At 44.4% G+C, this 13271-nt stretch overlaps 1 protein-coding gene across 5 annotated transcripts in view; it reads right to left on the reverse strand.

Annotated features, from left to right (window-relative positions):
• The window catches only part of GPHN (gephyrin), a 720134-nt gene that overhangs the window by 28301 nt on the left and 678562 nt on the right, over positions 1-13271 (reverse strand). For all 5 annotated transcript variants that reach the window (XM_038765627.1, XM_038765623.1, XM_038765626.1 and 2 more), the window contains one exon: positions 7476-7563. In XM_038765627.1, the coding sequence (XP_038621555.1) occupies positions 7476-7563 (88 nt within the window). The remainder of the gene's footprint in view (positions 1-7475; positions 7564-13271) is intronic.

Here is a 13271-nt window from a genome sequence, read left to right on the forward strand (position 1 = left end):
TTACTGAGGCACAGAGAAGTTAAGTGACTTGCCCAAAGTCACACAGCTGACAATTGGCGGAGCCGGGATTTGAACCCATGACCTCTGACTCCAAAGCCTGTGCTCTTTCCACTGAGCCACGCTGCTTCTCAGACTGCAAGTAATACCACTCTTTGACTACTTTAAACTATTTTTTAAAAATATCTCCTTATCTTGGATTTAACAGAAATGAGTGACATGGTTAAAATAAAAATGATTTGTGTATATTTTTCTTTTACCGCAGATGTCCTTTTACCTTTCTGCTTAACAATGGGATTGATGAGAGTTTGGCCAATGGATGGAAGCTCAGAATTGCAAAGGGAGAGAGTGTGTTTAGTTACTCCGGCTACTCAATCATTTCCAGTTTTTTAAGATCAGCCAGTAGATTTAAGGTCACCTCTAATCTGGACCTGATCATTAAACTTGGAGACCCGCTAATCAATTCTCCATCCCCACTTTCAGCTTTGCTGATTAAAACAAAAAAGAATTACAGATCCACCAAAATCCCATCAGCTTTTCTAGGTTAGGATACAAGAACCAACTGCTGTGTCTTCCTCATGATCTACACTAAGCATAAGTGGGTTTTAGTGTTCGTCAACACACAGTAAAATCCCAAGCTGCTGCTTGAGTAGTTTTTTTATACACAGTGATTTTTCTGTTTTTCAGAAGGAAAGATTTCACACTGACAGGTGCGTTTTGATCCTGGAAATCACCGAGCAGCAGCACGCTTTTCAGTGGGAAAGCCGAGGCAGCAAGGAAGACGCTGTTTATTGTTGTATTGTGCTTTCTCAAGCGCTTAGTACAGTGCTCTGCATAGAGTAAGCGCTCAATAAATAGGATTGATTGAATGATTGAATGAATAGGATCTTTCTCAGCAAGGCTGCCCTTACTTTCCTGGAAAGTCCAAGATCCGATGAAGGGAATGTTGGCCCTTTCAGTAAAAAGATGGGCAGCAACTTCGATGGGAAAACACTGGTTCGCTCTCCCTATAACCGCGCTGCTCATCACAGGCAATCAATCAATCAATTGTATTTATTGAGCGCTTACTGCACAGCACTGTACTAAGCGCTTGGGAAGTACAAGTTGGCAACATATAGAGACAGTCCCTACCCAACAGCGGGCTCACAGTCTAAAAGGGGGAGACAGAGAACAAAACCAAACACACGAACAAAATAAAATAAATAGAATAGATATGTACAAGTAAAATAAATAGAGTAATAAATATGGACAAACGTATATACATATATACAGGCATAATAAACACGACGATAAAGACGATGAAGACAAATGGCAGATTCTTGAGGGGTCTGTTTTTTAGGCAGTGTTTGCCTCGGTCTGACCTGCTCTAATTATTCATTCATTCAATCATATTTATTGAGCGCTTACCGTGCGCAGAGCACTGTACTAAGCGCTTGGGAAGTACAAGTTGGCAACATGTAGGGACGGTCCCTACCCAACAGCGGGCTCACAGTCTAGAAGGGGGAGCCAGACAACAAAACGTATCAACAAAATAAAATAAGTAAAATAAATAGAGTAATTCATTCATTCAATCGTATTTATTGAGCGCTTACTGTGTGCAGAGCACCGTACTAAGTGATATTCCCAAATTAGGAAGCTACAGGCATGGGGCTTGAGAATCCAAGGTTTTAGTTTATCAATCAATCGGTCACTGGCATTTTTTGACTGCTTACTGTGTGCATTTTGCAGAGCACTGGACTACGCTCTGTGGAGTACAATATAAGAATACAACAGACACATTCCCTGCCCACGGTTCATTCTGGCTATGAACGAGTAGACGCTCAATAAATACGATTGAATGAACAAAAAATGAATAGTTTCTGTGAGTCCATCGCTGCTAGGCTGACTGCAGTAAGAGACCTGCTGGCCTTCTGCTGGGCAATTTGGCTAGAGAAAGCAGGGGCTGAGACCTGTCCGTCATTGCCGGCTGAATTTTGGCCAGGGCAAGGAGTGGATGAGCCTGTGTTTTTCCTGCATTGTTGCCAATTGGATCTACTCCTCTATCTCCTCTATTATTATATAATAACAATAATAATAATAATAATAATAATAATAATAATGATGGCATTTGTTAAGTGCTTACTACGTGCAAAGCACTGTTCTAAGCGCTGGGGAGGATACAAGGTGATCAGGCTGTCCCACGTCCCACTTTCCCTGCATCCATTCTCTTTCTGATGATGTCCAAAGAGTTGTACCCTGAACTGATTTACATGCAAATAAGTGTAGATTTTAAAAATAAATTCATTTTAAAAAGTTTTAATTGCTGAAATCAATCAGCTTTTTGAAGTAATGCCTTTAAAATTCATAAAAGGCAGTACTAAAATAAATGCTATTAAATACTGATCAATCTTCCTATTTTCAAATAGAACAGACTCTTTTCCTATGTGACCACATAAAATAAAGAGTAGTTGTCTATAATACATAAGCGGCTCTTCTCCAAAATACTTTAAACATAACCCAACACAGGAAGAAAGTGACAATTACAATGGCACAGAGCAGACAAATTCAAATTCACATCGAGCACAAGACAACCTCATTGCATTTAAAAAGAACAAGTGAATAAGACGTACTTAGTAATTCCACCCGAGGGGCATGGCACCTTCCCTCCCCTGACCTGACAGTCTTCATCCCCATTTTACAGACGAGGTAACTGAGGCACAGAGAAGCTAAGTGACTTGCCCAAGGTCTCACAGCTGACAATTGGCGGAGCCGGGATTTGAACCCATGACCTCTGACTCCCAAGCCCGTGCTCTTTCCACTGAGCCACGCTGCTTCTCCTGAAATAATATGATTATTATGATTATTATTACTTTTGTTCAGTGATTACTGTGTGTCAAGAGCTGTTCTAAGCCCTGGGGTAGATAAAGGTTCATCAGGTCGGACACAGTCCCTGTCCCACATAACAACAACAATAATAATGATAATTGTGGTATCTGTTTAGTGCTTACTATGTGGCAGGCACTGTACTAAGCACTGGGGTGGAGACAAGCAAACTGGATTGGACACAGTCCCTGTCCCACGTGGGGCTCACATTCTCAATCCCCGTTTTACAGGTGAGGTAACTGAGCCACAGAGAAGTGACGTGACTTGCCCAAGGTCACAAAGTAGACAAGTGCGTAGCTCAGGGGAAAGAACCTGGGCTTTGGAGTCAGAGGCCGTGGGTTCAAATCCCGGCTCTGCCAATGGTCAGCTGTGTGACTTTGGGCGAGTCACTTCACTTCTCTGGGCCTCAGTTCCCTCATCTGTAAAATGGGGATTAAGACTGTGAACCCCCTGTGGGACAACCTGATCACCTTGTAACCTCCCCAGTGCTTAGAACAGTGCTTTGCACATAGTAAGCGCTTAATAAATGTCATTATTATTTATTATTATTTATTAAGTGGCAGAGCAGGATTAGAACCCATGACCTCCTGACTCCCAGCCCATGCTCTATCCATTAGGGCTCACAGTCTTAATAATAATAATAATAATAATGGCATTTATTAAGAGCTTACTATGTGCAAAGCACTGTTCTAAGCACTGGGGAGGTTACAAGATGATCAGGTTGTTCCACAGGGGGCTTACAGTCTTCATCCCCGTTTTACAGATGAGGTAACAGAGGCCCAGAAAAGTGAAGTGACTTTTTTTTTTTGATGGCATTTATTAAGCCCTTACTATGTGCAAAGCACTGTTCTAAGCGCCGGGGAGTTTCCAAGGTGATCAGGTTGTCCCATGTGGGGCTCACAGTCTTAATCCCCATTTTCCAGATGAGGTAACTGAGGCCCAGATTTGCCCAAAGTCACACAGCTGACAAGTGGCGGAGCCGGGATTTGAACCCATGACCTCCGACTCCAAAGCCCGGGCTCTTTCCACTGAGCCACGCTGCTTCTCTTAATAACAATAATAATGGCATTTATTAAGCGCTTACTATGTGCAAAGCACTGTTCTAAGCACTGGGGAGGTTACAAGGTGATCAGGTTGTCCCGCGGGGGGCTCCCAGTCTTAACCCCATTTTCCAGATGAGGTAACTGAGGCCCGGAGAAGTGAAGTGACTTGCCCAAAGTCACACAGCTGACAAGTGGCAGAGCCGGGATTTGAACCGATGACCTCCGACTCCAAAGCCCGGGCTCTTTCCACTGAGCCACGCTGCTTCTCTTAAGTAGAAAGGGAAGCAGGTACTGAATCCCCATTTTAGAGTGGAGGAAACTGAGGTTCAGGACAGCTACGTGACTTGCTCAAGGTCACACAGTAGACAAGCGGTGAACGGGGAATAAAACCCAGGTTCTCTGGCTCCCAAGCCGGAGTTCTTCCCATTACGCCTGCTGTTTCCCCACTCTGTTTATTAGGAATATAGGCCAGGTCTTCCTGGGAAAGGGATAGGTAACACTTAGAAACTCCTTATCAAGTACTTAATAGACTGACAGTCTCTGGGGCGGTTTGATAGTATTTAAAGTACATTTCTTTCCCCTCCACAGTGTAGCCCTCGGCACACTGTGTAGACCTTGTGGTCCCTAGAGTGGTTTTTACTGTGTTGCCTTGGGCTAAAGACTGCATTGGAGCTTGCAACAACAGGCAGCGCGGCCGCCTCCCTGGGAGAGACTGTCATTAAAGAGCCCCAGTCACCAAACCTTGTCATCTTCACTCAAGGTGATCATTTTAGCCTGAGATACTCTCTTCCCCCCCGAGACACTGTGTCTTTTTTTAAAAAAACAGCCAAACAACAACATAAAAGACCTTAGAGCTTGCAACTGAATTTTGGATTTAAAGGCAGGCAGGCCCTTGTGCCTGAAATTCAGTGGAAGGGGAATTGGAGGTGGGGAGTGACGGTGAGGAGCGTGGCTCAGTAGATAGAGCACGGGCTTGGGAGTCAGAGGTCGTGGGTTCTAATCCCGACCCTGCCCCTTGTCAGCTGTGCGACTTTGGGCAAGTCGCTTAACTTCTCTGGGCCTCAGTTACCTCATCTGTAAAATGAGGATTAAGACTGTGAGCCCCACGTGGGACAACCTGATCATCTTATATCCCTCCAGAGCTTAGAACAGCACATAGTAAGCACTTAACAAATACCATTGTTATTATTATTATGATGGGAGCTGCTGGAGGAGAATTGGGAGAGGGGCTCAAAGACAGCAGGATGCAGTGGGGCAGGGGGGTGGGGGAAAGAGGATTCCTTGGGGAATCCTGTAGACTGGAAGCTCATTGTGGGCAGGTAACCGGTCTACCAACTCTGTTATATTGTACCCTCCCAAGTGCTTAGTACAGTGCTCTGCACACAGTGAGCGCTCAATAAATTCCACGGACTGACTGACTGGGGAAGAAGGGGTAATAATAATAATAATAATAATAATAATGGCATTTATTAAGCATTTACTATGTGCAATGCACTGTTCTAAGCGCTGGGGAGGTTACAAGGTGACCAGGTTGTCCCACATGGGGCTCACAGTCTTTATCCCCATTTTACAGATGAGGGAACTGAGGCCCAGAGAAGTGAAGTGACTTGCCCAAAGTCACCCGGCTGACAAGTGGCGGAGCCGGGATCTGAACCCATGACCTCTGACTCCAAAGCCCGGGCTCTTTCCACTGAGCCACGCTGCTTCTAAATAAAGGTTATAAAGGGTAAAGGGTAAAGGTTATAAAGGGTCAAAAGGTTAGTAAGACTGTTAGTAAGACTTTTAGACTGTGAGCCCACTGTTGGGTAGGGACTGTCTCTATATGTTGCCAATTTGTACTTCCCAAGCGCTTAGTACAGTGCTCTGCACATAGTAAGTGCTCAATAAATACGATTGATGATGATAGTAAGAGACCTGGCCATGGGGAGTTCTGATTAGCCAGATTCATTCATTCAATGGTATTTTTTGAGCACTTACTGTGTGCATAGCACTGTACTAAGCACTTGGAGAGTACAATTTGGCAACAAATAGAGACAATCCTACCCAACAGATCGACCTACTCCTGCTCCTCTCATCTTCTCCTTTTCCACAAGGCTGAGTCCCTTCTCAGCTACCCAAATTTCCCCAGGTTAATTCTTTCTCCCTCGAAATTTCTCTGCCCCCGGGGTAGTTAGTGCAGCCCAAATGCAGGATTGGCCGATGACCAATCTATCTTGGCCTGGGCTAACTGGATAACTGATCTACCCGAATCTACAAGCCACTTCCCCCGATATCGAGACCTTTATTTTTAAGGTCTTCCCGTGAGGCAGGAATAACCATGTATCGGGACTAGGGAAAGTGAGAGAGTTGAGCACGGGGTTTTGGAAGGAGGGTCTGGGGAAATTGGGTTGTACTAAAAAACAATCAACGCTGGGTAAGAACTTGAAGAAAAACTAGAGCTGCAACATTGCGTAGTGGACAGAGCAAGAGCCTGAGCGTCAGAAGGTCGTGGGTTCTAATCCTGGCTCCGCCACTTGTCTGCTGTGTGACCCTGGGCAAGTCACTTTACTTCTCTGTGGCTCAGTTACCTCATCTGTAAAATGGGGATTGAGACTGAGTCCCATGTGGGACAGGGACTGTGTCCAACCCAATTTGCTTGTCCCCCACCACCCGCCCCTCCCCAGTGCCTGGCCCATAGTAAGCACTTAACACAAACCATAATAATAATTATTATTATTACTATTCTGATGCGTGACCTTTGCCTTTCTTCAGGAGGCCTTCCCAGACTGAGCCCCTTCCTTCCTCTCCCCCTCGTCCCCCTCTCCATCCCCCCCATGTTACCTCCTTCCCTTCCCCACGGCACCTGCATATATGTATATATGTTTGTACATATTTATTACTCTATTTATTTATTTTATTTGTACACATCTATTCTATTTATTTTATTTTGTTAGTATGTTTGGTTTTGTTCTCTGTCTCCCCCTTTTAGACTGTGAGCCCACTGTTGGGTAGGGACTGTCTCTATATGTTGCCAATTTGTACTTCCCAAGCGCTTAGTACAGTGCTCTGCACATAGTAAGCGCTCAATAAATACGATTGATGATGATGATGATTTTATTTTGTTAGTATGTTTGGTTTTGTTCTCTGTCTCCCCCTTTTAGACTGTGAGCCCACTGTTGGGTAGGGACTGTCTCTATATGCTGCCAACCTGTACTTCCCAAGCGCTTAGTACAGTGCTCTGCACACAGTAAGCGCTCAATAAATACGATTGATTGATTGATTGATTCAGTCTGTAGGGTGTCCTGCCATCAGATGCCCAACACTCTGGCATTGTAAGTTTGGGAAGGATTGGCGGACAGTTTGCAGACTGACTGGATGGGAGTCAAAAACCTTTTGAATTTAATCACAGTAACTGCCAAAACATGGGAGGCAAGACATTTCACCAAGATCAGTTAATAAATAGGCATAATGATGCTCACATACACCAAGTTGATTAGTATCGAAGTACACACAATGTGCAAGCAAGTAGCACAGGCATTCCTACCTCAAGGCGATCAGAATTTTTCTAAACACTATTTGCTTTCCTTTTCATACCTTTTCCCCCATGGACACTCCCCCGGATGTGATGATGACATCAGCACGACTGATACCCTCATTCAAGGCATTGAGTAAATCATCTGGGCTGGAAGAAAGTTAAAACAAACAAATTAGCACGGAAGGAAAAACTTCAGATTCAAGATAATAACAGCAGTCATATCGATGATACAAAATAATGATAATAACTGTGATACTTGTTAAGCACTTACTATGTGCCAAGCACAATCCCTGCCTTATAGCACACTAAGGGAGATGGGGAAGAGGAATTCAATCCCCATTTTACTGATTTTACTTGCCTGCTGTCTTTGACCATTTAAAATCTCTGTACCTCAGCATCCTCAAGTGGCCCGCGGTCTACCCACTGGGCCATACTGCTTCCCAGGCAGACAAAAGCGAAATGATTTCTAGTTGCGAAGTTCCATGTCGGCATCTTTCACTTCATTAGGGCTTTGATTCCTTTATGGTGAGGCCAGGAAACTGCTGGGGTCGAATACGCCAGTTGAATCTTACTGACAGTTCGAGCTCAGGGGAAACCCAGTGGTATTTATTGAGCACTTAGTGGTTAGAAGACTACATACAGTAGAGTTGGTCACACAACCCTGCCCTCAAGGAGCTTACGATCCAGCAGGGGAGACAGGCATTAAAAATTGGGGAAAGCAGCAGACAGGGTGGGTGTATAATTGCTGTGGGACTGGGGAGAGGGTGAATAGCAGAGTGGATCAAGGTACAAATCCAAGGGCATCCGTGATACAAAAGGGAGAGAGGATGGGTGGGGAAATGAGAAGTTAGTTAGGGAAGGTGTCTTGGAAGGGATGGCGGAGGGAGTTTTATGGCAGAAGCAGACATAGCTATATGGAAATGGTGACAGCTCTTCACTGGCACATGTCTCCATCTGCCATAATCCAACTTATAAAAAAAATGAGTTGAAACAAGGAATCTTTTGCACACCTCCATCTCTCTTTGGATAACTTGGCAGCTGGATTTCAGTAAGCACTATGGTGGACAACCTACCTCCAGAGACCCAAGTTGGAAGAAAAATCAAAAGAGGGGTTAGAATGCTCTCCCCTTCACGGGGAAGTGGAGTGCACTATTTTTTAATGAATCCCTCCCTCCCCTTCACTGATTCATTGATTCATTCATTCAACCAATCAATCATATTTATTGAGCGCTCACTGTGTGCACAGCACTGTACTAAGCACTTGGTAAGTACAAAGCGCTTGGGAATTGAATTCATTCAATTGTACTCGATTGTAGGGACTGTCTCTATATGTCGCCGACTTGTACTTCCCAAGCGCTTAGTACAGTGCTCTGCACACAGTAAGCGCTCAATAAATACGATTGAATGAATGAATGATCGAGTTCTTATTGTGGGCAGAGTATTATGCTAAGCACTTGGGAGAGTACAATACAACAATAAACAGACACATCCCCTGCCCACAACAAGCTTACAGTCTAGAGGGGATCGAGCTTGTATTTCTCAGGTGAATGTGTATTTTTGGTATTTTTCTATAGGATTGGCTTCCCAGGGGAGCTAAATACAGGGATAACATTCACTCATTCATTCAATCATATTTACTAAGCATTTACTGTGAGCAGAGCACTGTGCTAAGGTTTTGGGAAAGTACAATTCAACAATAAAGAGTGACAATCCCTGCCCACAATGAGCTCACAGTCTAGAGTTGGGGGAGGCAGACCTCAATACAAATAAATAAATGAAAGATATATACATAAGTGCTGTGGGACTGGGAGAGGGGGAAAGAGCAAAGGGAGCAAGTCAGGGCGATGCAGAAGGGAATGGGAGCTGAGGAAAAAATAATGTTGGTATTTGTTAAGCGCTTACTATACGCCAAACACTGTTCTAAGCGCTGGGGTAGATACAAGATAATCAGGTTGTCCCATGTGAGGCTCACAGTCTTAATCCCCATTTTACAGATGAGGTAACTGAAGCCCAGAGAAGTGAATCAATCAATCAATCAATCGTATTTATTGAGCGCTTACAGAGAAGTGAAGTGACTTGCCCAAAGTCACACAGCAGACAAGTGGCGGAGCCAGGATTAGAACCCATGACCTCTGACTCCCAAGCCCGGGCTCTTTTCATTCATTCATTCAATCGTATTTATTGAGCGCTTACTGTGTGCAGAGCACTGTACTAAGCGCTTGGGAAGTACAAGTTGGCAACATATAGAGACGGTCCCTACTCAACAGTGGGTTAACAGTCTAGAAGGGGGAGACAGACAACAAAACAAAACATATTAACAAAATTAAATAAATAGAATAAGTATGTACAAGTAAAATAGAGTAACAAATATGTACAAACATATATACATATATACAGGTGATGTGGGGAGGGGAAGGAGGCAAGGCCGGGGGGATGAGGAGGGGGTTTTTCACTAAGTCACGCTGCGGGCTGCACTGTAGAAGAGAAGCAAGGTGAGGTAGGAGGGGGTAAGGTGATGGAGTGCTTTAAAGCCAATGGTGATGAGTTTTTGTTTGATTTTTAGACTGTGAGCCCACTGCTGGGTAGGGACTGTCTCTATATGTTACCAACTTGTACTTCCCAAGCGCTTAGTACAGTGCTCTGCACACAGTAAGCACTCAATAAATACGATTGATGATGATGATATGGAATACCCCTATAAAATGTACTGTATGAGGGATTCCCTACTGATGGAGTCATTTTCTTCACTGCATCTCATGGAGTGAAATGACCAAACCAAATCCCACCAGCCTGAGTAACCCGCACAGTGATGGCTTTGAGAATGTAGGTCAGTCAGTCGGTCGGTAGCATTTGTTGAGTGCTTATTATGCACGGAGAACTATACTAAGCGCCTGGGAGAGTACAATATAACAATAAATAGACCCATTCCCTGGCCGCAACGAGCTTTCAGTCTAGAGGGGGAGAGGTCCTGAAGTCTTCCATTGTTCTAGGAGCAGTTGTCAGGGAAGCCCAGTCACTGCCAGTTATTGCTTTTAAAATTCCTGGGGAACTTGTGGGAAGAGTACCATCGCCAGGAACACTGGCCAAGTGCAATGGATTCCTGGACATAGTGGATTCTCTTTCTCCGCGGTCAGCATGGAGCTACTCTGGGGCCTGAAGACATCTAGCCAAGCCAAAAGACTGAGCGGTGTGACCAACGGGAAAGATATTCCCCAGGTGCCATGGGTGGAACATGGCCTGGGAGTGGATGGAGACAGAGAACAATAATGCATGTTTGCTTCCACGTACAGAACTTTGCCAGAACATGTGGACATTCACTAATTTCACCAGCCCTGACCAGATCTGCATCAATTCAGTGTAATCTTTATATGTGGATGAAGAGCCTTGGATGACCAAGGAATCCAAAGAATCAGGTTTTTCTTGAGCAGTACAAAGACCAGGGAATTTTCTCAGGTAGTTTTTCTCCCCTGTTGGCATATAAGTAGCGATTCCCCTTCAGAATTCTACTGCTGAAGATTTGCGATCACTCCCCTGGGCATTCCCACCCTTCGGCATGTAACCAAAATATAAATTATCCTTTTGTCTCGGCCTCGAGTCGCCCGGTCCTGCGTTAACAGTAAGTGTCTCAGTAAGGTGGTTTATGGCCTAGTAAAAATTTCTTCTGGCTTTGGCTGATCTACTCTTCCCCGCCCTGGCTTCCTTGTTTTGGAAATGTCTGAGGTAGAGATTCTGGGTCAACGACAAGGCACTGAAATACTGAACAGAGATTAAAAGAAAAAATTAATGTCGACAGACTTCAGATCTCCTAAACGGTCTTTAGAGGCAAATACAGATTGTACTCTCATCCCAAGCAGACACCTCTGTGTGGTCTTTCTAGCGCTTTCACGACACCTCTAGATTGTAAACTTGTTGTGGGCAGGGAATGTGTCTGTTGTATTGTTATATAGTACTCTCCCAAGCATTTAGGACAGTGCTCTGCACACAGTAAGTGCTTAATAAATGCAATTGATTGACTAATCTGAACGCCACCAATAAGAAATCCAGGCATCCTTCCCCCATGGGCAGAATGGGTAAAGTAGTAAGCTTGGGTGAATATATCAGTACTCTTCTGCTCTAAGGGAATCTGTGGTTTCATGAGTAAGCTCATTGTGGGCAGGGAATGTGTCTGTTATAGTGTTATACTGTACTCTCCCAAGCGCTTAGTACAGTGCTCTGCACACAGCAAGTGCTCGATAAATACGATCAATCGATTGATTAGTATATCTGATTAAATATGAATTTGAGGGTCAGGAGCTTGTTGGAGAGAGAAAAGTAAGGAGGGAATCCTTCTGTTACTCATGCCCTTATTAGATGACTCAGGCTAGGAGAGTTTGCAAAACTCTAATCCCTGTGGGGGAGAAAGTGGCTGATTCATCATTCCCTGAGTTTTAACACAGAATATCTGCTGATGGCTGGTCCTTTTTAAACACAAAAGGGTAGAAATGCAGAATGAATAATATGCCTACGTTATTCCGTCTATCACTCTGGCCCTTTGGGGCTGTTTCCCATAGATCACTCTCTCCAACGACCCTCTTTTTGATATTTCGGCGGGGTTAAAGCCACTAATTTACTTTTAGAAAACTTGCAGCTAAAAATAGGCACACATAAACGAATGCTATCCAGCACATATCGACTGTGTTTATTCCACACCATCAGGTATATTCCAGATATTGGAAAAAATGATATTTGAAGATAAAGTGAAGTCAAAAATCTCATCCAATGTGGTTTGGAGATTGTCAGCCTGGCAGGCAGCAATCAGAAACTCCTCACCATTGGATTTAAAGCAGTCAATCACCTCGCCCCCTCCTACCTCACCTCACTACTCTCCTTCTACAACCCAGCCCACACACTTCACTCCGCTAATGGTAACCTTCTCACTCTACCTCCACCTCATCTATGTCGCCGCCTGCCCCTCTCACATGTCCTGCCTGTGGCCTGAAACCCCCTCCTTCCTCGAGTCCGACAATTACTCTCTCCACCTTCAAAGCCTTATTGAAGGCCCATCTCCTCCAAGAGGCCTTCCCTGACTGAGCCCTCCTTTCCTCTTCTCCCTCTCCCTTCTGGGTCATCCTGACTTGCTCCTTGTATTCATCCCCCCCTCCCAGCTCCACAGCACTTATGCATATATCTGTAATATATTTATATATATTAAATGTCTGCCCGCCCTTCTAGACTGTGAGCTCATTGTGGGCAGGGAGTGTGTCTGTTATATTGTTATATCATACTCTCCCAAGTGCCTAGAACGGTGTTCTGCACACAGTAAGTGCTCAATAAATACCACTGAATGAATGCAAAGTGGGGTGGCTCTTCTAGGGCTACCAAGAGAGAGATGAAAACAGGGTCAGATAACAAATGCAATATTACAGCCAGGGCCAATCTTGATAGCACACGAAGCAGAATGGAATGCCAGTCACGCACTGGTCTTCCTTTAATCAATCGATCAAACACATTTATTAAGCACTTACTGTGTGCAGAGCACTGAGTGTTTGGGAGAATACAACATAACAGAGTTGGTAGATACTTTCCCTGCGCACAGGGGAATGTGTTCAATTTTTTCTCCCTCCTACTTAGACTGTGAGCCTGTGTGGGACCTGATTTTCTTGTATCTACCTCAGCACTGAGTACACTGCTTGACCTGTAGTAAACACTTAACAAGTACCATTATTATTATTGTTATTGAGTTTATAGTGCGGAGCTCACTGTGGGCAGGGATTGCCTCTATTGCCGTACTGTACTTCACCAAGTGCTTAGTACGGTGCTCTGCACACGGTGAGCACTCAGTAGGATTGAATGAATGGAAACAGATATTAAAATAA

This window comes from Tachyglossus aculeatus, chromosome 23, assembly GCF_015852505.1.
Source record: "Tachyglossus aculeatus isolate mTacAcu1 chromosome 23, mTacAcu1.pri, whole genome shotgun sequence".
In the NCBI taxonomy this organism is placed as follows: Eukaryota; Metazoa; Chordata; class Mammalia; order Monotremata; family Tachyglossidae; genus Tachyglossus; species Tachyglossus aculeatus.